General features: G+C 37.6%; 1 protein-coding gene across 3 annotated transcripts in view; it reads right to left on the bottom strand.

The window, feature by feature from the left end:
* Galnt13 (polypeptide N-acetylgalactosaminyltransferase 13) overlaps nucleotides 1-27692 on the bottom strand; it is a 590130-nt gene that overhangs the window by 23933 nt on the left and 538505 nt on the right. For 2 of the 3 annotated variants that reach the window (XM_060390179.1, XM_060390180.1), the window contains exon 10: nucleotides 23391-23489. The exons of the other annotated variant lie outside the window; for it this stretch is intronic. In XM_060390179.1, coding sequence (XP_060246162.1) covers nucleotides 23391-23489 — 99 coding nt within the window. The remainder of the gene's footprint in view (nucleotides 1-23390; nucleotides 23490-27692) is intronic. 3 annotated transcript variants of the gene reach the window in all.

The following is a 27692-nucleotide window of genomic DNA, read 5'->3' as shown; positions in this document are numbered from 1 at the left end:
CCTCTCAGAGTGGTGTCCTGTGTAATTTACAGGGCTTTGCTTGTAATTAATATAGTCAAATTTTTCATGACAGTGTGATTCCATGGTCCTGCTTAGTGTCCACACCTACAAAGTTGCCCTGATCAAAATTCTCTTTTAATGAGGAGAGCAACTACCTCTTTCACAGAAAAAAACATTTCATAGAAAAATGTGGTTAATTTTATCCACCTTCCTGTGTCTCCTGATACGTTCTGAATTGTGTTCTCTAAAATAGTCTGTGGCTATGATGTCATGATCTTTAGAATGTGAATCTCTTCTGGAATTGTGCTTATTAAATTTGTAATTGATTGTTATGATGAGGTAATTGATGTTATGATCAGTGTTAGAGAGGCCCTTAGTACAAAATGACTGGTGTCTTTAGAAGATAATGACAGACAAGATGAGCCTTGGGAAGATGAAACAGATCCTGGAGTGACTGTTTTGTTGAACTTTTCCCTGGGGTCATAAAAAGATGCCATCTAATACTTTGTTTCTGAAGCCATGGCAACTAGAGCAGAGAAATACAGTAGTAAGCAGGCACATGCCAGTTGTAATGCAACTACTGAATCTTTCTAGAAATGTTTTAAAGATCCTTGCCTTGGTCTCCCCAAGCATGGTTGGCTACCATAAAAAGCTAAAATGTTATGCTCAGGATGCAAGGCTAAGCACTGCACTCAGGGTCAGCCGCTTTCGACTCAGAGAAGAGCAAGTCTGATTGCATGCGGGTTGATGCCCCAGGTCCCGCCTCTGAGAAAAAGGTATCGGACGGGTCTGATGCTCTTTGGGTGGATGACACCTAAATGAACATCGGTACAAAGTCCCAATTTATTTCTAATATCAGAGATCAAACCTCTACTCTTGCCTGATGCGTCTAAAACAAAAAGGAGGAACTGTAGAGAGCTGCGTAATGCCGAGCCCTAAAGATGGAGCTGGTTTCCACCTTCCACCTTCCCGATGGTGAGTGCTCTCTGTCACAAACAACTGCACATTTGGCTAAGGCTGAGGATCTGGCTTGCTTCCATGTATGTGGACCATGTATCTGCATTGCCCACGTGGCATGCTGGGGTTGGCTACCCAGAGGCTATTTAAGCTGTGGGCTGGCTTTCCCCAGGGTCAGATGATTGTTCAAGGTTCCTGAATAAACTGCATTGAGAAAAAAAAAAAAAGAATAAAGTTAATTAAAATGGTAATATTTAAAACATAAATACCATATATTACATATCACCTGGTCATCAAGGCAAAGACTCAGAAATAAAAAGAAATCATAAACCTGCAATTAAGTGACAAATTTTTCACTGTTAATAAATGTATGGAAATTTACACTTCACTAAAAAAAAAAGATCCTTGCCTTGAAATCCAACTATTACACACTTTTCCAGCTGACAGTAATCTCAGAGATGCCACAGTATATAGGAACTGAAGGGTTCAATGAAAGTGGGACTCTGGGGGTAGGGGGAGCAGCCTTACCAGGCCACAGAGGAAGACGATGCAGCCAGTCCTGAAGAGACATGATAGACTAGGGTCAGATGGAAGGGGAAGAGGTTCTCCCCTATCAGTGGACTGGGGAAGGGGCATGGGAGGAGATGAGGAAGGAGGGAGGAAGTGATTGGGAGGGGATGAGGGTGGAGGCTATAACTGGGACACAAAGTGAATAAACTGTAATACATAAAAAAATTTATATAAAAAAATAAAGTGGGACTCCATTGTGTAAATGTACCACAATTTCTGCATCCATTCCTCAGTTAACCAGATTCTGGCTATTATGAATACAGCTGCTATGAACATGGTTGAATAAATGTCCTTGTTGTATTATGGTTGAGCATATTTCAAATACTACTCAACAATTAAAAACAAAGAAATCATGAAATTTGCAGGCAGATGGATGGAACTAGACAAGATCATCCTGAGTGAGGTAACCCAGAAGCAGAAAGACACACATGGTATATACTCATTTATAAGTGGATATTAGACATATAATATAGGCTAAACATACTAAAAGCTATATTCCTAAAGAAACTAAACAAAAAGGAGGACCCTAGGGAAGATGCTCAATCTTCATTCAGTAGGGCAAACAGGATAGACATCAGAAGCAGAAGAAGACAGGGAACAAGGCAGGAGCTTACCAAAAAGGGCCACCGAAGGACTACTGATCAGGATATAGAAGCAGATGCTGAGAGTCATAGCCAAACATTGGGCAGAGTGCAGGGAATCTTATGGAAGAAGGGGGAGATAGAAAAACATAGAGGGGGCAGGAGCTCCATGAGGTTACCTACAGAGCCAAAAATCTGGGTTCAGGGGGTTCTGGGTGCAGAGTCTGATGAATCAACCAAGGAACCTGCATGGAGAGAACCTAGAACTTCTGCTTAGGCGTAGCCCATAGACTCAGTCTCCACGTGGCTTCACTAGTAAGGAGATCTAGGACTGTGTCTGACATAAACTCAGTGGCTGGCTCTTTGATCACCTTCCTTGGGGGGGGGGCAACCTTACCAGGCCACAGAGGAAGACAATGCAGCCAGTCCTGATGAGACCTGATAGGGTAGGGTCAGATAGAAGAGGAGGAGGACCTCCCCTATCAGTGGACTAGAGGAGGAACATGGGGAAGAATAGGGAGGGAGGGTGGGACTGGGAGGTGATGAGGGAGGGGTCTACAACCAGGAAACAAAATGAATAAATTGTAATAATAGATAGATAGATAGATAGATAGATAGATAGATAGATAGATAGATAGATAGATAGAAGAAAGGAGGACTCCACGAAGGGTCTTCTACTCAGTCATCACCCACGTTGAGGTGAGACTTCCTGTGACACAGTTGTTCTGGGTCACCATTGCTCCTCTTATCACTCCTTACCTGTGTTTGGTAAGACAGTACAGTAAAACTAATTGGCCTCATGGAGTCGGATTTATTGCAGTTACACTGCAGTCTATAAATGATGTGCTCTGGGATGACTGGCCATTTGCATCTCCCAGAAAAAGTAACAGAAGTGTGACATATTTGCAAACCATAAAACAGCAAAGACTGAAGCTAATGCAAGAAGATAAGGGTAGGAATGATTCTCCTTTAGTTTTCTAAGTCATGAGACTTCTGACCTTGATTTCAGCCTCCGGCCTCCAGCCTTCAGCCTTCAGACTAACAACATTCTGCTGTTTTAAGTCACAATGTGTTGTGGCAACTTATTACAGTAGCCCTAAAAAACTAGCAGATCTTATGCTCCTGATGTGAACTGAAGGATCTCAAAGATGTGGAATCAGTTTTCTGAGTTTATATATCTATCCACCGATCCACCGATCCACCGATCCACCCATCCACCCATCCATCCACTGATCCATCCATCCATCCATCCATCCATCCTTCTTTCCTTGTATCCTTCCTTCCTTCCTTTCGCTACTAGAACTCGAACTCAAATCCTTTTCCATATTGCAGTTGTTCTCAACAAGTGGGACATGGCCCCGTTGACAAAACTCTCCAAAAATATTTACATTGCAGTTCATATTACAATGCATTCATAATTACAGTTGTGAAGTAGCAACGAAAATAATTTTATGGTTTGGGATCACGACAAGACAAACTGTATTAAAGAGTCACAGTATTAGAAAGGTTGAGAACCACTGTACTAGGCAAATACTGTTATGGCCAAGCCAAGCCCTAATATGAAACACGAGATTAGACATTAAATGAGTTTAATCTTAGTGGCTATACTAAAAATAGCAACAGTTGGTAGTTTTATTTTCCCAGTACAGCACGTCATTCATCTTCCTCTTCATCAGCATTTTCTGTTTGGATGCATTTTCAGTAGGTGATTTGTTTTTCCTATGAATATTACTCGACATTATTATATTGAGGTCAGATGGACTCCTCTCCCTGAAGTGATGTCCTTAAAAAGAATAAAATACACACAGGATGGCAGTTCATTCCAGCCTCATTTCCTTTCATTCTCAGAGTAATTATTTCAGAGAAGGTAAGCATAATTTATTATTTCATATAAATATTTCATTTGTTCTAACTTTAATAAGTTATAGGAATGATCTATTCATTATCTTTTTAAAAATGTACCTTTTTATTTGTATCTTTTTACATTTTTATTTATATATTTGTTTATTACAATTTATTTACTTTGTATCCCTGCTGCAGCCCCCTCCCTCATCTCCTCCCAGCACCACCCACCCACCCTCTTCTCTCCCTCTGCCCTTTCCCTAGATGGAGGACCTCCTAGCTCATCAGGTCTATTCATTATCTTAAAGCTCTTATTTCACAGCATGAAAGACTAAGTCCATATTTTTGGAATAACATGTTTAAAATCCTGATATATATTAATATATATTCACTATTTTTACTTTATGCTGCTTTACAATCTGTTTTCCTCTTAAATCTTTAACCTAAGGACCTGAAGTGAGGATAGATTCCAACAGCAAAGGCTAGAGATTTGTTAGCTCCTGCAAGACTCCTTCAGCAAACAGCACGGGAGCCGGGCGCCCTCTGCTGGCTTTGTATTGCCACAATTTTTTTCTTTTATTTTTAGATAAACATCAGACAAACAGATACTCCTTTTGCTTTATACATTAATTTTAGTAAAATTGATTTTGACAAATAAATGCTGATTAAACACAAAGCATTTAAATAATTTTTGCTTAGTATTTATTTGAATACTTAATTATTAATTTATATAAGAACTAAAGTATTTAAATATTACTTAAGTATTTATTTAAATAATCCACAGTACATAAAAATTAGCCTCGTTATATAAGTTGTGACTGTCTTCTATCTAGTTTCTATTTTATAAAATTTTTCCTGTCACATTCTTTGCAGTAGTATTTACTAGAAAATATTTCATTTGAGGGCTTTTTTTTTTTATATCATCTGCCAATTGATTCACCTTCTTGGTAAAAATTACTGATGCACAAGTATTTCAGAATTAAAATAACCCTAACCACACTTTTAGCTCTCTTCTGCCATTTCTCCCCATTAAGACACTGTCCCTTATACATTTAGCAAATTTAGTCAGCTAGACACTGCACCCTCTAGGATATCTCTTTAAATATTTTGAGTGCCAGGAATATTTTAAATCAGTCAACAGACATTCAGAAAGATAAAGAATAAGATAAAAAAATCCATATCTTTATTAAAAAGGTTGTAGTAAAAGAAAAAAGAGAATTGTTTAACAACAAAAAATATTAGATTTTTTTGGAAAATAGTATTTATTTCCTAAAATATTGTCTTTCTGTGTTTTTCTCTGTGTCTCTTTCTCTCTCTCTCTGTATGTGTGTATTTTTTAATATCTCCGCATGAGTATAGATGGATGGGAGCTCCTCACTGAAGTTGTTCAGTAGAGATCTCCTCAAGTGATGCCTTTTCCTAAGCCCTAATTAGTTCAAGCTTCACATAGACTGTTAGCTCAATGGTTGGAGTAGAGTACACTATAATGATCCTTAATGGATCTAAGTCCGTACTTAGATAATGCCTGCGATGTATTATAATTGTAATGTTATAAAATTCTACCACTGTAAACAGGACCGTGTGGCAGGGGTGACTCCATCTGCAGGGTGTTTGATGTGTCAGCACGAATAACTGGGTTTGAGTCCCCGGTATTTTCATTCAAAGTCCAGAGTGGTGATGTGTAAGCGTAAGAGCACTGCAGGAGAGGAGGAGACAGGCAGATTTTGGAGGTCACGAGCCACCTGGCCTAGCTGAACCGGATCTCAGGAAGAAGAAGAAGGAGAGGAAGACCTAAGGTGGGTGGTTTCACAAGAATAACGATCTCCATGGTTGCCCTCTAGCATCCGGATGTTCATGCCCAAACAAACGCACTCTGACCTAAACCCAAACTGCATATCCACACGTGCATGTGCACGCACGGAAACAAGATGTGGGTGTGTGCATTAATGCAGCAACCTCATCTTATCGTTGACATCATTTCCTCCTTTCTTCTCAGTGCAACTTTATATATGATGTTCTTTTCTGTATACCCACAATTTGTCTTGTTCGTTCTCCCTGATATGCTTGTGCAGGATTGTTCCCATTCCATTTTGCCAAGGAAAGAGGAGACTAACATACCTCCCCCCGCCCATTGGGTCTTGTGAACATGCTTCACTAAACAGTTTATTTTCTTTTTTATTAATTTTTATTTTTTTATATTAATCACAGGTTATTTACTTTGTATCCCAGCCGTAGCCCCCTCCTTCATTCCCTCCCAATCTTATCCTCCCTCCCTCATCTTCTCCCTGCCCCTTTTGTAGCACAGATAGAAAGATATAATCTTTGTACACTCTGGTACTAAGAAATAGGGAAATGAAGGGTTTTGGAAAATTACAGTCATGGGCCTTTGAGATCCATTACTTTCCAGAACTAGAGATACAGGGACTGAAGAGCTTCTTCACTTTCTTTACCTTGAATAAGTGATGGAGAAGTCTTATGTTAGGGGGCTGCATTCAAGTTGAGATAAGATAACACACCCACATAAACTATAAAAACTAGAAACTATGAAAAAATAAACAAACCAAAACAAAACTGAATAGTAGTGATCATCTCTGGTACATCCAAGCAAAATATTACTTTGGTTGCATTCTATCTTCTACTTTTTCACCAGAAAACTAAACCTGTTGTGTAAAAACTTACTCTCCCCGTGACAGCAGCAAGACAGTGTTCTCATTCTTTTCAGAAACATCTAAGAAGCTACAACTAGTCCAATCATTGCTGACTACGCTGGAATGAAAACCATCCATCTGTCTTTGAAATCCCTGACTTCATGCTGCAGAAAAGAGAACAGGAATGTGAGAAAATACAGTAGGTATCACACATTAAGCCAATAAACTATGATTTTTATGTTTCCATTCTAGGTCATCATTAAAGTCTCCCATTTAAAATAATGTTGATAGTAAAATCTATGCCTTCTTAAAACGTTAATACCCCAAATAATATCAATATATCCATATTTTGTGACTGTGGAAATAATGAATGTAATTAGGAAAGTTAAGTCCAACTGGGAATCTTTTCCCAACTATTTCCAACTAGGTCTCCTTGTATTTGCAGGTATTGCTTGATTGTGACTGTATTACAATGTACAGATGGTACAAGGTTTCTATGCTCTTGTGTACTGGCCTACATAAACTCTTTCCCTTGCGTACAAGGTTGTGACTATGACAGAAAAGCCACTCCTGGATGGTGTTATGTAAAATGTTATGTAAGACCTCAGTCTAGAAAACAGAGGAGTTTCTTTTGCTTGTGGATAATTTGGCTGTTGGGAAGAGGCCACATGGCAGGGAGTGAGCTGAAAGAAGCCTCTGTGTGCAGAAAAGACTAACTTTCAACTAAGCTTGCATTGGTCCTATGCTCACGAGAGAGCAAATTTTGACAATAAATAAGAAGCTTAGAAAGTAATCTGTAGATGAACCTCAATACCCTGACTAATATGTATAAGACTCAGAGCTAAGTCAGGCACCTGAATTTTAGAATCTCAGAATGGCAAGTGTCAGGTTTTATTCGAACCACTGTGACTTTGTTATAAACTGAATATATCACACAAGCATCTGTGCAGAAAAATACTTTTTCTTCTATTTAAACTGCCTCCAACTCTGTTTCATGTGGTTTTTGATGTATACAATTTCTGTGATAAATTACTATCATTTGATATGGAAAGTGATTTTTAAAAATATGATCCTATACCTCACTTCTGGCTGCCCTGTTGTTTTCCTCGTAGAACAAGATGGCCAAATTATTTTTTAATTTAATTTCTATATTTATTTATTACAATGTATTCACTTTGTATCCCTGCTGCTGCCCCTTCCTTTGTCTCCTCCCAGTTCTACCCACCCTCCCTCTTCTCTCCCATTCCCTTTCCCTAGTCCTCTGATAGGGGAGGACCTTCTCCCCTTCTATCTGACCCCAGTTTATCAGGTCTCACTCATCAAGGCTGGCTGCATCATTTTCCTCTATGGCCTGGCAAGGCTGCACCCCACAGAGGAAGGTTATCAAAGTGCCAGCCACTGAGTTTATGTCAGAGATAACCCCAATATTCTTTCCTAGGGAAACCACTTGGAAACTGAGCACCCAATGGACTTCCTTTGAACAGGGAGTATAGGTCCGAGAGGACATGCATGGTCCTTAGTTGAAGTATTGGTCTCTGCAGCCCCCACTCCTAGGCATATACCCAAAAGATGTCTCACCATTCAATAAGGACATTTGCTCAACCATGTTTTTAGCAGCTCTATTAGTAATAGCCAAAATCTGGAAACAACTTCGATGTCCTTCAATGGAGGAATGGATTAAGAAAGTGTGGTACATTTATACAATGGAATATTATTCATCTATTAAAAACAAGGAAATCATGAAATTTACAGGCAAATGGTGGGAACTAGGAAAAAAAATTACCCTGAGTGAGGTAGCCCAGACCAAGAAAGACACATATGGTATATACTCACTTGTAAGTGGATATTAGCTATATAATATATGATGAACATACTAAAAACCCCATAGCCCTAAAGAAGCTAAACAACAAGGAGGACCCTAAGGAAGATGCTTAATCATCATTCCGAAGGTTAAAAAGAATAGACATCGGAAGTAGGAGAAGACAGGGAAGAGGACAGAAGACTTCCACAGAGGACCTCTGAAAGGCTCTACCCACCAGGGTATCGAAGGAGATTCTGAGATTCATAGCCAAACTTTGGGCAGAGTGCTGGAATTCTTATGGAAGAAGAGGGAGATAGAAAGACCTGGAGGGGACAGGAACTCCACAGGGGAACAACAGAGCCAAAATACCAAATTATTTTCTTGATGCTATCTTTTCTAATTTCTTTAAAAATTGTATTATCTTTTACCTATTATTTACAGTAGAAGAAAAGTGAACTCACGGTTAGGATAGTGTTTAGTCATGGGCAACATTTTACAGACACACACACACAAACACACACACACACACATCACATAGGACTCTGTTATTGGTTAGGGCCATAGCAAAACAAGATAGTGTAATAAAAAGTAAAAAGCAGATGTGCAGAGGCTTTCAGAGGCCCTCTGTGGTAGGTTCCTAGTTTGTTTCCTGTTTTCTTCTTCTGGCTTTCAGAAGCCCTCTGTAGAAGGTTCCTAGGTTGTTTCCTGTTTTCTTCTTCTTCTGATGTCCATTCTCTTTGCCTTTCAGGATGGGGATTGACCGTTTTAGTTAGGGTCCTCTCTCTTGCTTAGTTTCTTTAAATGCACAGGTTTTAGTGGGTTTGTCCTATATTGTATGTCTATATGAGTGAGTATAAACCATGTGTGTCTTTTTGCTTTTGGGACAACTCACTCAGGATGATCCTTTCCAGGTCCCACCATTTACCTGCAAATTAAGCAGATGCTGAGCCTGATGGTCAACAGTTGGGCAGAGTGAATGGAATTTTATGTAAGAAGTGGGAAATAGTAAGAGCTGGAGAGGACGGGGTCTCCACAAGGAGAGCAACAGAACAAGAAAATTTGAACACAGGGAACTTCCCAGAGACTCATACTCCAACCAAGGACTATTCATGGAGATAGCCTAGAACCCCTGCACAGATGTAGCCCATGGCAGTTCAGTGTCCAAGTGGGTTACATAGTAATGGGAAGAGGGACTGCCTCTGACATAATCTGATTGTCCTGCTCTTTGATCACCTTCCCCTTTCCAGGCCACAGTAGAGGACAATGAAGCCACTTTTGATGTGAACTGATAGACTAAGATCAGAAAGGAGAGGAGAACCTCCCCTATCAGTGGACTTAGGGAGTGGCATGTATGCAGAAAGGGGAGGGAGGGTGGGATTGGGAGGGGAGGAGGGAGGGGCTTATGGGGGGATACAAAATGAATAAAGTGTAATTAATAAAATAAAAAAAGTTTATAAAAAAAGCAGATGTGCCACAAAAGAAGCTGATGTGTTTATTTGAATGAATTATGTTCAAGAGTATAACTGGGCCTCCAGGTGGAGTGAAATAATTATACAAAAGCAATGATATATAGATAGATAGATAGATAGATAGATAGATAGATACATAGATACATAAATACATAGATAGATGCATAGATGCATAGATACATAGAATGTAGAAGCATGGATGGATGGATGGATGGATAGATGGATAAATTATTATATATGGAAAGTCTCAAAAAGCAAATTGTAATGTTTGAGTGGTACAAATATACACTTGTTATGTATTATTTACAGCCACCTCATACTGTAAAAGTAGAATTCACTGTAATTTTTAACCTAAAAAATGTTACATCTCAACTCAATACTTTTCTTTGGGTACAAACAATACTATTTTTTTTTTGGTAGTTTCAGGCTTGAAGATTTCTGATTTACTCATGTCATTCAGCATTGTTAGCTACAAAGAGAATGTTCCTTCTATTCTAGATTCCTCCATATATAAGCAGTTGATCTGGGAGAGGATACCATGAAAAATGAGTACCAGATTAGGAAAGGTCAAGAACCAATAAATGGCACATTATCAAAACATCACACTATGCATAACTGAGCATAGTTCTGGTGGGACTGTCCTCACCTAGCATAGAAGAATTACCCCAGGGACAGGTTCTTCACAGAGTGTGGAGGCTCTATGTATAAATACCACTTGACTTATATTTATTTGATGTAAGTGCCTATCTGTGCAGTTGAGGGCAAGAGAATCAAATAATTCCATAGGTGTGTCTAGGTAAGCAAAGCAACCTCTAGTAATGAAAACTCTCTGTCACTGGGGCAAAGGAGCTGGCATTCTGATGCAGAGCTGGAAGTAAGTAGATAACGAGAAACTAAACATTTGGAGGTATATCACGTGTGCTAAACTCTAATGGAATCGACAGCATTTTAAAGTGTATTGCATATTGTAGCTTGGATTATAACTCAGTTGGTAGATTACTTGCTTAGCATTTGGAATCCCTGATACCAACTCTAGCATCTACCGACACACAAGGCCTAGTGACTGATACCACTGTAAGTATGATGATAAGATGGAGCTCTGAATTTTCACCATAAAAGTAAAACAAAATCAATTTGGAATGTTACAACTTTTCAGATAAAACAAACACTCCAAATCTTCCTAGGGAATTGCAAGTGGAGAGATGCAATGAATACACATCTATCTGGTAATTTTTCATTAGAAGATTAAGATTTTCCATTAGAATAGACACTAGACAGTTTCCATGGTAACCCAATGAATTCTTTTTTTTTTTTCCTATACTGGAAAGATATCATTTCTGTACATACCACATGTAGCTTCTTGCTTTGTGTTGGATCAAACCTTTTGATAACAGAATAAAAGGAATGAATTATAGAAAAGTTCTATGCTCTGTCCCTGCTTGCTGTGAAATTGTACTTTGCTACAAAGTACCAAAAATAAAAGCCCATTTCATTTGGACCGTTTTGACTATGCCATTTTTTAAAAATTATATATATATATATATATATATATATATATATATATTTTACTTTGTATCCCAGTTGTGGCCCCCTCCCTCATCTCCTCCTGATCCCACACTCCATCCCACTTTTCCCTCTATGCCCTTCCCCTAGTCCACTGATAGGGGAGGCCCTTCCCCCATTCTATCTGAACCTAGCCTGTCAGATCACCTCAAGAGTAGTTGCATTGTCTTCCTCTGTGGCCAGGCAAGGCTGCATCCCCAGAGGTAGGTGACCAGAGAGACCTCCACTGAGTTCATGCCCTTACTAGGGAAACCTGGAAAAATGAGTCCATGGTATACATCTGAGCAGGGGTTTTAGGTCCTCTCCATGCATGGTCCTTGGTTGGGGTATCGGCCTCTGCTGGACCCTCATGGCCAAGGGTTTTTTGTTTTGTTTTGTTTGTTTGGTTGGTTGGTTGGTTGGTTTTGCTCTGCTCATCTCCTTTTGGAGCTCTTGTCCTCTCCAGGTCTTTCTAGTTCCCTTTTCTTTCATAAAATTCCATGTATTCTACCCAAAGTTTGGTTAAAAGTCTCAGCCTCTGCTTTGATACCTCGATCAGTTGAATCATTCAGGGGCCCTCTATGGTAGGATCCTGTCCCTTTCCCTGTCTTCTACTTCCGACATCTATCCTGTTTGCCCTTCTGAATGAGGATTGAGTATCTTCCCTAGGGTCTTCCTTGTTGTTTAGCTTTTTCAGGAGTATAGATTTTAGTATGTCTATCCTGTATTATACATCTAATAACCTCTGATGAGTGAGTATATACCATGTGTGCCTGTCTTCTTCTGGGTTACCTCACTCAAGATGATCTTTTCTACTTACCACCATTATCCTGCAAATTTCTTGGTTTCCTTGTTTTTCACAGCTGAGTAGTATTCCATTGTGTAAATGTACCACAATTTCTGTATTCATTCCTCCATGGAAGGAAATCTAGGTTTTCTCCAGATTCTGGCTATTATGAATAAAGCTACGATGAACATAGTTGATTGAAAAACCTGTATGAAAAAAAAACTTCATGGCTCTGAAGAAAGAAATTGAAGAATATATCAGAGGATGGAAAGATCTCCCATGCTCATGGATTGGTAGGATTAACATAGTGAAAATGTCCATCCTGACAAAAGCAATTTATAAATTCAATGCAATTCCCATCAAAATACTAACACAATTCTTTACAGAACTTAAAAGAACAATTTTTAATTTCATATGGAAAAACAAAAAGCCCAGAATTGCTAAAACAATCCTGTACAATAACAGATCTTCTGGAGGTATCTCTATCCCTGATCTCAAGCTGTACTACAGAGCAACAGTAATAAAAACTGCAAAATACTGGCATAAAAATAAAATGGTGGATCAATGGAATCAAATAGAAGACCCAGAAATAAACCTACACACTTATGGATACTTGATTTTTGACAAAGAATACAAAACAAGACAATGGATAAAATAGCATCTTGAACAAATGGCCTACCTGGATGTATATATGTAGAAATACAGCAAATAGATCCATATTTATCACCCTGCACAAAAGTAAAGTCTTAATGGATCAAAGACCTCAATATAACACCAGACACACTAAACCTGTTAGAAGAAAAATTGGGAAAGAAGCTGGGTCTCATTGGCACAGGAGACAACTTCCTGAACAGAACACCAACAGTATAGGCTCTAAGAGCAACAATCAATAAATGGGACCTCATGAAACTAAAAATCTTCTGTAAAGCAAAGGACACTGTCATCAGAACAAAACGACTGCCTACAGATTGGGAAAGGATCTTCACCAACCCTATATCTGACAGAGGGCTAATATCCAGAATATATAAAGAACTCAAGAAGTTAAACACCAACAAACCAAGTAATCCAATTAAAAAATGGGGAACAGAGTTAAACAGAGAATTCTCGATAGAGGAATATTGAATGGCAGAGAAACACTTAAAAAATGTTCAATGTCCTTCATCATCAGGGAAATGCAAATCAAAACGATCCTGAGATTTCACCTTACACTCATCAGATTGGTTAAGATGAAAAACTCAAGTGACAGCACATGCTGGAGAGGATGTGGAGAAAGGGGAACCCTCCTCCACTGCTGGTGGGAATGGAAACTGCTACAATGACTTTGGAAATCAATCTGGCACTTTCTCAGAAAATTAGGAATAGCGATTCCTCAAGATCCAGCTGTACTATTCCTAGGCATATATCCAAAAGATGCTCCACTGTACAACAAGGACATTTGCTCAACCATGCTCGTAACAGCTCTATTCATAATTTCCAGAATTTGGGAACAACCTAGATGTCACTGTGACGTTTTCAATAGCAAAAGTGCCACGTCCAAGCGCTTACGAGAGGGTTATTACAGACAGGTCGCGCGTTATCCCTCCACAAGCTTCCGATTCTAGCTTCACACTCTGTTGTTGTTGTTCCCTTAAACGAAGTTTTCCCTCCTCGCGTTTCCATTCCCGTGCATTTGAGTCTCTTTACTTATAATCTTAACTTTCTACTGTCAAGCTCCGGCCTTCAGTTCAGTGCATGGCAGTTACTTTGATGTTGTTTCCCATGCTCCTTTATTTTCCTGTTTGCTACTCGGTGACATCTTTTAGACTCTGGGATTAGACCTGGTTCTGAATGCCTTTTCTCTCTCTATGTTCTTACCTACTAGGTAGGTCAGATATCACTTATGCTGAGCCTGCCTATCTTGTATTTTATTCATTTAAGGAATGTTCAGATAAATAAGATATACATATATCCTATTTGGCTTATTACAAGAATCCAATGCTCTCATCTGACGTGAATATGTACATGCAGAGTGTATATATATATATATATATATATATATATATATCCTCACTTAGGAAGGAAAATGGGATGGACATTGGATGTAAGAGAAAACAAGTAACAGGACAGGAGCCTACCACTGAGGGCCTCTGAAAGTCTCTTCCTAGCAGTGTATCAAAGCAGATACTGAGACTCATAACCAAACTTTTGGCAGAATACAGGGAATCATATGAAAGAAGGGGGAGTTAATATGACCTGGGGAGGACAGGAGCTCCACAAGGACCAAATATATCTGGGCACAGGGGTCTTTTCTGAGACTGTATCTGTAACCAAGGACCATGTATGGATATAACCTAGAACCCCTGCTCGGATGTAGCCCATGGTAGCTCAGTATCCAAGTGGGTACCCTAGTAAGGGGAACAGGGACTATTTCTGACATGAACCCAATGGCGGGCTGTTTGACCTCCCCTCATCCCTGGAGGGAGGAGCAGCCTTGCTAGGCCACAGAGAAGGACTTTGCAGCCAGTCCTGAAGATACCTGAAAAGCGAGGGTCAGATGAAAGGGGAGGAGGTCCTGACCTATCAGTGGACTTGGAAAGGGGTAGGGAGAAGATGAGGGAGGGAGGGTGGGATTGGGAGGTAATGAGGGATCAGAATATTGCTGAGATACAACGTTAATAAACTGTAACTAATATTAAAAAATAAAAAAAAATATTAAAAAAATCTACGAACAACAAATGACTTTATAAAACTGTCTTCATGTTGGAACATGTTTACAGAGATCAAATCATGAGTCATGGTCACTCAAATTTGACTCCAGAATAAATTATCTTTTACTCCTTTTGAAAAAAATAAAAAAGAGGCACACGTCTCGATAAGGGAATGTGAATGCTAGAATATACTTATTTTTTAAATTTTTTATTTAACTTTTATTAATTACACTTTATTCATTTTGCATCCCCCCATAAGCCCCTCCCTCATCCCCTCCCGGTCCCACCCTCCCTCCCCCCTTTCTGCAGGCTGAGGCTATCTATATGTAAGTTTTCTTCACTATAACAGTACAGTATTTTGGTTTATAAAGTAAGATTTTCAAAACACCTAGTAATCTGTTATTCAAATCAATACTAGGGTACATATGTTTTTACCAGGAGGCTAGAATATTACTTCAGTTGGTGGCTTATAGAAATACAGAAGCATGTCTCTTTAAAGCTTGGTTCTACCATGGTGGTGTATATTAAGAGAATGTTTCTTTTGTTGTGTTGCATGCCTGAACATACTCTGAAATCATGTCCTTTCCCAGGAGCCTTTTCACAGTCTGTGTGCTCATCTGTCTGGCTCTTCTCTCTCTCTTGATCCCACTCTCCACTTTCCATACCTGCTGTACTTATCAAAATTCATAACTGAAATTTTAGTATTTGAATATCAGACATAATTGAACTTTTTAAAAGCTGAGTTTTACAATACTGACATGAATCAAAGAATGGAAAGAATAGACTCGAAGAAGTAACTTTTTAAGAGACTGCGCAAAAAATTGACAAATTTTCCATCTCATACTTTTTCTAACTTTGTATAGAGTATATGCACATGTGTTTATATCTGGGTATATTGACTGGTGGGAGTAAGAAGAACAGGAAGTAAAATCGTATAAATATGTGAAAACTGTCTAGTATGCTAACTACAACTAAGCATAAATATTTATCACTGAAAATGACTATCATTATGAAGAAGTGATGCACTAAGATGACATTTTTGAAGTGATAGATAATGTCTAGATCTCTCTTTGTAAAGTGATGTAATTTTCCTGATCACACTCCCCCCAATTCTTCTTCTTCTTCTTCTTCTTCTTCTTCTTCTTCTTCTTCTTCTTCTTCTTCTTCTTCTTCTTCTTCTTCTTCATTCCTATCTTAGTTTCCTATATCAGCTAAAGTAAAGAACTAGGAACTTGGCTGGTTAAAATCATATTAATATATACTTTCACATTTCAAAAAAGAGACTTCACATCCTTAAATTCATCTAGGTGGAAATTGAGGACTTAGTAGAAACCACAGTTTTCCAGAGACTGTAGAAGGAGAATCTTCCTTTGCCTTTTCTAGCTTCAGACATCCATAAACTATGGTACCTATCTCAATGTGTACATGAAGTTTTCAGGATGTAAACATCAAGTATAATTAAACTTTTAAAAACTGGTATTTTAACATAACCAATATAAAGAATAGAAAGGTGTGTGATGACCATAACACAGCAAGATCTGTTTCTATGGTTACAAAAATCTTCTCTTGTGAACAGAAAAAAAAGCATTGCTATCAGTTTGCTTTGACCAACAGAATTATTCCTGGGTAATGTTTCTTTGAGATTTTTTTAAATTATTGTTTATTATTTAATATCATGTCAGTTTAACAGAATCATTGTTTTTTTTTATTACAATTTATTCACTTTGTTATCCCAGCTGTAGCCCTTTTCCCCTAACAATCCCTCCTCCCTCTTTATTTTCCTCCCATGCCCCTTCCCCTGTCCACTGATAGGAGCAGTCCTCCTCCCCTTCCATCTGACCTTAGCCTATAAGGTCTCATCAGGACTGGCTGCATTGTCTTCCTCTATGGCCTGGCAAGGCTGTTACCCCCTCAGGGGAAGGTGATCAAAGAGCCAGCCACTGAGTTCATGTCAGAGACAGCCCCTGTTCCCCTTACTAGGAAACCCACTTGGAGGCTGAGTTGCCATGGGTTACATCTGTGCAGGGGTTCTAGGTTATCTCCATGCATGGTTCTTGTTTAGAGTATCAGCCGCAGAAAAGACCCCTGGGCCCAGATATTTTTGGTTCTGTTGCTTTCCTTGTGGAGCTCCTGTCTTCTCCAGTTCTTTCTATCTCTCCCTTCTTTCATAAGATTTCCTGTATTCTGCTCAATATTTGGCTATGGGTCTCAGCATCTTCTTTGATACCCTGCTGGGTAGAGTCTTTCAGAGTAAGACTGTTTTCTCCCTCTTCTGATGTCCATCACAGTTGCCTTTCTGAATGTGGGTTGATCATCTTACCCAGGGTCCTCCTTCTTGATTCTTTAGGTGTACAGATTTTAGTATGTTTATCCTATACTATATGTCTAATACACACTTATAAGTGAGCATATATCATGTGTGTATACCTCACTCAGGACAATCTAAGTCAGCAAAGTAGTTTTGGCCTTACCAGATAATAAGGTATGCCTCTTTGAGGGGATTGTTTCTCATAACCACAGACTCTTATCTAAGTCTTTTCAGAGCATGAGGCTCATCATATAGGAGGGGTGAATTTTCTTTACGTTTTGCATGAAGTTTAAAGCCTCCTCCTATACACAAATAGGATATGGAGTAAGTTTGAAACTTCTGTTTCAATTAGTCTACTTGCTCAGACTTTCAATGAGGTTGTTTTCATGTGTGAATCTTTTAAAAGATAAGTTTTAAGATGTTACATATTATACCTGAAAATAATATAGACATCCACAACTGAACAACAAAAGGATGAAAGTTGTTTAGAAAATTGTGTATTGCTAAATAAAAAACCAGGAAAAAATTGTTGATACCTTGATATCAAATAAAGGTGGATTCTATATATGCTAAAAATAAAACAGTAAAATATAAAACTCTGAACAGAAGATAGATTTTTTAAATATATTTAATTAAAAGGACTAGAATATACAAGATAGTAAAGCTGAAAAAATATCAATTGGATATATAAAGAAACAAGGTTATCTTAAAACAACTAACAACTAATACTGCTACCTTAAAAAAGAAGTCTAGTCCTTACAAATACTTGGTCTTGTGAAGTTTGTGTGAATCTGTGTAATAGATACCATTGCAGAAGGAAGAAAGAAGAGGCCATGCTGTATTGAGCTTTGACTGTTAGATAATTAATGCCTGGAGCAACTTTGAAACTCTTTTCTTATCTTTTCTTACTTGTTCTGTATGTTTTTACAGTTTGCAGTGATAGTTTTGCAAGAAGTCATCATTTCATTACCTGAAGGAACACAGGAACCACTTTGAAAACTATTGCAGTACTTTGAAAGTGAGACTAAAAAGAACATGACTGCAAAGTAGAATTATTAATGGGAGAAAAGAAAAAAATAATAAAAAAAGAGTAGCAAAATAATTAGAAAAAGAAGCATTTCTAGGGCTTGATCTCTAAGTTTGGAAGTTCAGGAGCAATGCTAGATGACAGAGAAACATAAAAAAAATAGAGAGATTGTAGGACAAAGAGTGAGATAATTACAAGCATAGTTCATATGGGACTGTTTGTTCATTTAGGTGGAAGTATACATTAGTCAATCTTCATGAACTGGTGGGCTCCCAGGATGGACACGATGTTATAGTTTCCTTAAGAACATAAAGTTACTAAGAAAAATTATGAAAAATTGAGAGTAAACACTTCTACAAGACAATAATAGATTTAATGAGTAAACACCTATCTAAGGCTTCATTGATGCCATGATTGTTTATCCTTTTGATCGTTATTAGAGAAGAAATCAATTTTTGCTTTGAAGATTGGCATGAACTCAGTGGCTGGCTTTTTGATCACCTCCCCCTAATCGAGGAACAGCCTTACCAGGCCACAGAGGAAGACAATGCAGCCAGTCCTGATGAGACCTGATAGTCTACGGTCAGATGGAAAGGGAAGAGGATGTCCCCTATCAGTGGACTAGGGGAAGGACATAGGGGGAGAAGAGGGAGAGAGGGTGGGATTGGGAGGAGATGAGGGAGGGGGCCACAGCAGGGATACAAAGTGAATAAAATTGTAATAAATAATAAATAAATTTTATATGACAGCTCCAGAAAATCCAGTCCAATGTGAAATGTTTGTTTCACATTGTATATTTTACAATATTATGTAACGTCATATACTATTAACCAGATTGATGGCTGTGTATTTCATGGTAAATGAGTAAGATAAGTTAATATTTACTGTAGTATTAATACTTTTGTCCTTATCTCCTTAATTTATATGTTTTAATATAATCCTCAGTGGGATAGTATTAGAAAATGGAATCTTTTGGAGGTGGTTATGTCATGAGAATATTGTCATCATTAGTGGCTCTAGGGAGAAAGAAACATCAAATGAATCTTCTAAAATATGAGTATTTCCAATCATTCTATAAGCTTGTTTTTACAATGAAGAACTGTGAGTACACACACATGAAAGTCTAAAAGTAACAGTATTTCTGCACCAATAAGAAAGGATGAAGGTTTTATTATTTGGAATACATGTTATTTAAAGCCTCTACATGAAAATATTAAGAAAAGGCCATTCATAAAGACACTAACTACAGAGGATGTGCTTAGTCCTGATGTGACTTGATGTGCTAGAGTGGTTTGGTATGGGGGAGGGCTCTCCTTTTCTGAGAAGAGGAGCAAGGAAAAGGGAAGAGAGTGGGAGGGTGGGACTGAGAGAAAAGAGGGAGGGAGGCAGTGATGGACATGTAAAGTAAATAAATAAATTTAATTTAAAAATATTTGCTAGACACACGTGGTATATACTCACTTATAAGTGGATACTAGACATATAATAGATAATATAGGATAAACATACTAAAATCTGTACACCTAAAGAAGCTAAGCAAGAAGGAGGACCCTGGATAAGATGATTAAAACTCATTCAGAAAGGCAAACGGGATGGACATTGGAAAAGGGGGAGAAAAAAAGAACAGGAAACAAGACAGGAACCTACCATAGAGTGCTTCTGAAAGACTCTACTCAGCAGTGTATCAAAGCAGATGCTGAGACTCATAACCAAACTGTGGGCAGAGCTTAGTGAATCTTATGAAAGAAGTGGGAGATAGTAAGACCTGGAGAGGATAGGAGCTCCACAAGGAGAGCAGCAGAACCAAGAAATCTGGGCCCAGGGGTCTTTTCTGAGACTGATACTCCAACCAAGAACAACTAGAACCCCTGCTCAGATATAGCCCATGTCAGTTCAGTGTTCAAGTGGGTTCCATAGTAATGGGGACAGGGACTGTCTCTGACATGAACTGATTGGCCAGCTCTTTGATCACCTCCCCCTGAGGGGAGAGCAGCCTTACCAGGCCACAGAGGAAAACAATGCAGCTAGTCCTGATGAGACCTGATAGACTAGGATCAGAGGGAAGAGGGGGAGGACCTCCCTTATCAGTAGACTGGGAGAGGGGCACAGGTGGGGAAGAGGGAGGGAGGGTTGGATTGGGAGGGGAGGAAGGAGGAAGGTATAGGGGGATACAAAGTGAATAAGCTGTAATTAATAAAAATTAAAGAATTAAAAAAAAAAAAAAAACAAGGAAATTTCCAGGCAAATGGATGAAACTAGAAAAAAAAATCATCCTGAGTGAGGTAAGCCAGACAGAGAAAGACACAGAAGGTACATACTCACTTATAAGTGGATATTAGTTGTATAATATAGGATAACCATACTAAAATATACAGACCTAAAGTTCTAAACAACAAGGAGGCCCCTAGGGAAGATGCTTAATTCTCATTCAGAAGGGAAAACAGAATAGACACTGGAAGCGGCAGAAGAGAGGGAACAGGATGGGATCGTACCACACATGTCCTCTAAAAGACCTCAACCGACGGGATTGAAGCAGATGCAGAGACTTACAGCCCAACAGAGGGCAGAGGGTCTTACAGAAGAAGGGGACTATAGAAGGACCCTGAAGGGACAAGAGTATCCCAAGAAGATCAACAAATCCAAAAAAGCATTGATGGTTGATGCATTAACCAAAGACCTTGCACAGAAAGGACCTAGACCCCCTACTCAGTAGACAGTAGACAGCTCAATCTCCATGTGGATTCTCTAGTAAGGGCAGAAGAGACAGTGTGACATGAACTCGGTTGCCTGCTCCTTGATCACTTCTCCCTGATGGGGCAACCTAGCCAGTCCACAGAAGAGGATACAAGCAGTCCTGATGGCACCTGATAGGCTAGATTCAGACAGTAGGGGAGAAGGTCTTTATCAGTGGACTAGGGGAGAGGGAGGGGGGAGGAAGAGAGAGGGAGGGTGGGACCTGGAGGAGATGAGGGAAAGGGCTATATAATAGGGATACGATGTGAATAAATTGTGAAATAATAATAATTATTATAATTGTAATTGTTGTTATGATTATATTATAATTTTTTATTATGATGATATAATTATAATTGTATAAGTATAATAAATGTAATAAATAATAATAATTATTATAAAATAGATGTTTCCATGACAACATGAATGAATCAAACATAAAAATAGAAAAGGTTACTCAGAATAAAACCCTAAATTGTGCTCTTTTTAAAAGTAAATAAAAAATTTAAACTCATCTGTATTAAGTAACTTAGAAATATTGTGTTTTAGTAAGGCAAAAAATCATTATAACAGAGTTTTATATATGGTCTAACTTTTTTAACTATTTAGTTTTTCAGAAGTTGCTGTTAAATTGGCAATACTAAAAGATACAGGAAAGCTTTCTGGCTTTCACAATAAGCCTGTGAACTATACTTTGATTTTCTAGTTCTTAAATTACTTTTTGAATTTATAATATAATTCTGTTTTTAGTTTTTCTCCCTTCAAGACTTCTCATCTATCTCTTTGCTCTCTTTCAAATCATGACCCATTTCTTTTCTGAATGCTAGTACATACATTTATGGGTGTGGATTACACACGTATGTTTATATATACACAAATATATATGCACAGACACATTTATATATACATATATATATGTATATACATACTTAAATAGTATAGTAAATGCAGCCTTCCCAGTCCCTCTAGTAACACTTGTAAATACATGTTTTAAAGATTGATCCCAATTGGTTATTCAATACAAATTGGTTTTAATTTTTGACAATTAAAGAGAGATATTTGAGAACATCCTTAGGAACAATGATCAAGATAATTCTAGCAGGCTTGAATGAACTGAGCATTTTGTGTACACCATACTACCTCAGTTATATTATGAACCATTGTATCTTTAGAATGAAAAAAAATAATTAAATAAATTTATTTTGTAAGTAATCAAACATCAAAAACTTAGTCGTATTGATTGCTTTGTAGATTAAAAGGCTTTGAAGTAATAACATCTGTATATCTCTGCACTTTGCTAAGTGCTTATGTAAATAGACCATCGTAGGTTTGATTTATAGTTTGTCATTAAGTTTATAATGTAGAGATTTTATATTTCGTAAATTGTTTTTATATCATCTTCAGTAATTCCTTTTTATCTAAATGAAATAATTTAAAATTTGATTTTGGATATTTTCTTCTGGAACTGAAACTCTGAACACACTAAATAGGATTTTAATGTTTTTGCTTTGTTACTAAGGGAGAAAATTCATTTTCACACTTTTAGCTGTATCGTGCCAGCTCTCTGTGAAGCATGATCTCAAATTCACCTGGGCACATTTACTCCTTAAATTATAGCACCAAAGTCAGCATGTATCACTGTACAGGATTTTGACAGATGCTGGATGGAATAGCTGTTGCAACCTGAATTCACTCTGCCCACAGATGTTTCTACTGACACGGAACTTGTTGTTTTCCCCATCAACCTCTGAAGACAGCTTGCTCACTGACTAGCTGCTGTCCTAAATTAATCTTTGTCATTGCAGTTCCCAGGAATTCCAAATGCTGCTTCCTAAAGTGGCCATGCAGCAGGACCAATATAGTTCAATGACTCACAGTCAAATGGACTCTTGGTGTCCCTCCTGGTGAAACTTTTCAGAGCTGGAGGAGAACATAAGATTCCTCACGGTTCTCTGGTAGATTTCTGGTAATTAATTGAACTGCCACTCAGGAAATTCATCCTACATGTTTTTTTCTGCTTATGCTGACTCATATGCTTCAATATTTATTGAAGTTCAAAAACTCTTGGAAACTCTTATACACATATAAATTAACAAAGCAAAGTACCAAAACCACTGGGAAAACATTGTGGTTCTAGAAACATTTTTTTTTCTTATTCAGTTAATAGGGAAGCAGAACACGGACATTTATGCATCATAACAAAATGAGATGTTATACTGACTGTCCTCGCTAAATGTAGGCTGATTTTACATATTGCCTTTTTCATTTAATCTTGCAATGCTGTTTTATGATAACTGGAGCTATGAGATAAGCATAATGGAATGCCGATCCATTTATTCTTGGCATGTAAACCAGGCCTTACACTGGTTTACATTGCTTTGACAGTATCCCTCCTCTCCCACCCCCAAGTAAGGAGTTGACAATAAAAGGCTGGGTACCTGGTTACCTCCCATGCCGTGGCAGTTGAATATACCCACTTTTTCATTTTCTTTGCGGCCCATGTTGTCTAAGCATTGATTGGTCTCAACATTTCTTATCTAAAGAAAACACACATACATGGAAGAGTCAAACAAACTCAAACACTTAAGCCATAAACTCATCCTGATACTCAACAATTACAGATTGTTAACTAAATAATCCAAGTTTGTAAGAAATTTCCCCCCAAAACACGTTTTCAATATTACCTTATCGTTTTCTATTTATGATTAGTTTTTAAACCTATTTCTAAACTCTTTCTGGCTTGAAACTGTGCTCATTTTGAGATTAGCATCTAATCAAGCAATGAGGGAAGGTCTGTACACATGTTTTCAAAGACTTTCAAATATTAGGATTTTTTCAGGTTCATTCCAAAGAATCAACTCTTAAACTCTTATAGAGTCAGATGTAAGAAAATGAAATTGTGCTTGAATTTATATTTTTATATTTCTATATCATATGTTCTATCTTGTTCTATAATAAAATTTAATTGCATGATTTGTTTCTGTGACTAAGACATATTTGTAAATTTTTTAAAGATCTTGTTGCTAAATTTTAGAGAACGTTTTGACCCCCAAAACCACTGTTGCCAGATAAATGCCATTTCAAATTGCTAATTTCTCAATAGCAAGACTGTTTCCAAGTGCAGAAATAGGTTACTGGTTTGTAACCAAATATTGCATCAGCCCCATAATTAACGCAACGTTAATGCACATTTGAGCTTAATGTAATTTTAAAAGCCACTCATTAGGATTAAACTTGATAAAATTTTTAATTAACTGTAAGTTGTTATAAAAAAAAAAAAAAACAGGAGATGGCTTGGAACCCATGCACAGAGGTAGCCCATGGCAATTCAGTGTCCAAGTGGGTTCCATAGTAATAGGGGTCGAGGACCTCCCCTATCAGTGGACTGGGGGGGGCACAGGTAGGGAATGGGGGAAGGGTGGGATTGGGAGGGGAGGAGGGACGGAGGTACGGGGGGATACAAAATGAATAAACTGTAATTAATAAAATAAAAATAAATTTAAAAAAGCAGGGGAAATACCTGTATTAAATGATGTTTTTTTCAAATAATTTTCTTTATTTAACACCCAAGTACATATTTACATCTGAAAATTCTGTCTTTTCTTCCATATAAAGACATGCATATTTTATTGTACATTTTAATGTACATTTAAAGTACATTGTACTTTGAAATACATAATTTTTTCTATGTGGTTATTATGCATTTGATACAAATTTCACTTTTGAAAATCAATAAAATTAGAGATGTTTGATATAATTTTATAGAAGACAGATGAGGTGTATATGGTTCAATTTTCTTATTTTGTGATCCTTATGGTTAAACAGTGTTTCCTAGGAATGGGACAAATTCTTAGATTTGCAGTGAGGCTTCACTGAGAAAATATATACAGTTGTGATCCCACCGGGATAGAGATGGAAGTGGCTAGAAATTCTCAAACCCTATTTCGATGGGTTGGTATTTAGTTCAGGGTTATAGACAGTTTTATCAAGAAATCTGAGCAGTAACCGAATGGACAGGGCAGACACACAGTGCTTACTGCATTGGGAGCACCTAGGATTCCAGTACACTAAATGTACTGTAGTTTGGATTCTATTCTCAAACTGGTTTAAGTTGTTTGAGAGATGAACCTGTAGGCAAATATTTTCTAGCCCATGTGCAATAATAATGAAGGGATAATTTATAGAACGTGTAGCAAATAGTTCTCTGTGCAATTCACATAGTGTAATAAATCATACACTTTACAGTTGAGTTACAACATCATACCTCTCGTTAGCTTTGTACAAGAGGCAGATCTCCACAAGGTTCATGGCATTTGAATAAATACTAGGGAGAAGTTACCGTGTTATATGTAAAGTCATTTGTAAGGTTTTGTAGCTGTGATAATAAAAATCTCAAAGCGTATCTTCCCCTGTGCCTAACCGGATAGTGCTATTTGAAAGAGGAATTAAATAAGTACATGACATTTGACTCTGATAAATTAGGTATAGAATTTGAAAAAGCCCCCAAGTTTGAGACTGGGCAAGTGTTTGAATGTCTGCTTTCAATTAGGTATATGATGTTTTTGTTTGTGAACGCATTACAACAACATGATTTTTTATAATGATAAAAAGAATGACCAAAATATATTATCCTTAGGAACAGTTTATTATTGATCTATGTATCTATGATACATAAAATTAATTTCTGTTTTCTGTCATCCCTTATGAATTCAATGATTAAATCAAGAAGCCTTAAGAAAGTCCACATCTTCTATCAAGCACTGCTTGTGGTAGAACAACACAGAACTTAACAAAGTGAACAAAATTTCTTTCATTGTGGAGCTTACATTTAACAATGAAAATAAGCAATAAAATATATTCATAATACATTAGATTTAAGCTGTCTCATGGGAAAGGGAGAATTACCTTCTCCAAGGGATGAGTCCCCTAGTTACTTACTCAATACAAAATGATCGGCCCTAAAGTTATACACACCTAAGCCACACTAAACGAACTCACTATGCTATATCATATATTTATGCATAAGTGTGGAATAATTATAACTAAAGAAATCCAGGCCATCAGTCTGAGAGGGCCTGAGGGAGACATGGGTGGGGTTAGAGGGAGAAAGGGGAAGGGGAAATAAATGAATTATATTTACTTTAAATAACATTATTGGGTGTAACTCAATGAGACATTCCTGTAAATTGAAATGTTATTGAGAAAAGGAACAATATACACCATATTTTCCATAATAAGAAATAATCAAGGTGTTTAGGAGCAAAAGGTCTATTAGACTTTAAAATAGTAAAGACAACTTGGTGTCTAGAAAAATACATTCTTTTAAAGTTGAGAGTGAACAAAACAAATTGTCACTGAACTTTTCAAAGTGACCCTTTATGCTGGAAGTAAATAGAACATTATTTAGTTTAACCTCAAAGCCATATGTTGCCAGTCAAAGACTTTGGATTCACCAACTTGCTTTCACCTAAAGCTGCCCTAAACACATATGAACATAGAATATTGTTCTCAGGAAATAAGGACATTTTTTCCACTTGTATAGACAACTGGAATTTTATATGGACTTTGGAATATTTTGTGATGTCTATTTAATTTCCTGGGGTCAAATCCAAGCTACCTGCAATTCCTTCTGCCTCCATGTGGTGGGGGTGGAGGTACGAATATGTACTTCCTGATCTCCACTGTTACCCTCTTCTAAGCAATCAAGCCTCTCCTTGAGATTGTGGCAGTAGGTTCCATACTTGCCGTCTAACTTCCTGTCTTGTCTCCAACCCACATACAGTGAGGTATTACTATTCATTCAAATACAGAGAGCACGGGATTAGTCCAAGACTAAATAACATGAACCCAGCTCTCTGCTCACTGCTCCACAGCCACTGTGCTAATCAGTTTTTATTAATCTAGTATTCAGTAGCCGCAATTGTCACCTGTCTGCTATTATGCCTCCTTTCCTACTCTTAAAATTAAAATGGGTTATTCTATTAAAACTAAAATTGTATGTCATCAATTTTTAAGCAATTATTTCAGACACTACTTGTTCTTTAATTTTTGATGTATCCTAGAGCTTTGCTAAATTTGAATATTATTGTTAATTTGTAATTTAGTTTCTTTTTAATGATTAGGTTGTATCCTAAAATTTCAGCATATTTGCGTTACCTATAATGATATAAGTACTCCTGATTACACATTTAGCGTTCATTCTTTGTATAAGTTTTAAAATTATTTTTTTTCTTCTTTGCATGAATTTTATTTTCTTCAACTTTTAAAAAAATATTCACTTTTTATTCACTTTACATCTTGGTTGTAGCCCCATCCCTCTTCCCCTTCAGTCCCAGTCTCTATGTCACTTCCCCTCTAGGCTTGTTACTCAAAAAGTGGAAGCTCCCTTTCCCATCAACCCCAGCTCATCAAGTTGCATCAAGACTAACCATGTCCTTTTCACCTGTGGCCTGGTAAGGTAGTCATGCCAGGGGAAAGTGATAAAATAAATAAATAAATAAATTGATTAATTACTTAATTAAAGCTGCTAAGTTAGTTCTTGTCCTATGCAGTCTCCATTTCCCTTACTAGAGTACCCACAGGAAGCCTAAGCTGTCCATCTGCTAAGTCTTTGTAGGTCCAGTTCATTCATGATCCTTGGTTGATGCTTCTACTTCAGCAAGCCCTTCTGGGGTCTGGTTAGTTGACCCTGCTGGTCTTTGGGAGAGGTGGATCAGGGGCCATTTCCTACTTCATAAAGA

Source organism: Meriones unguiculatus, chromosome 8 (genome assembly GCF_030254825.1).
Source record: "Meriones unguiculatus strain TT.TT164.6M chromosome 8, Bangor_MerUng_6.1, whole genome shotgun sequence".
Taxonomy (NCBI): Eukaryota; Metazoa; Chordata; class Mammalia; order Rodentia; family Muridae; genus Meriones; species Meriones unguiculatus.
Note: the sequence above shows the minus strand (reverse complement) of the source record. Positions and strands in the feature narration are given on the sequence as shown.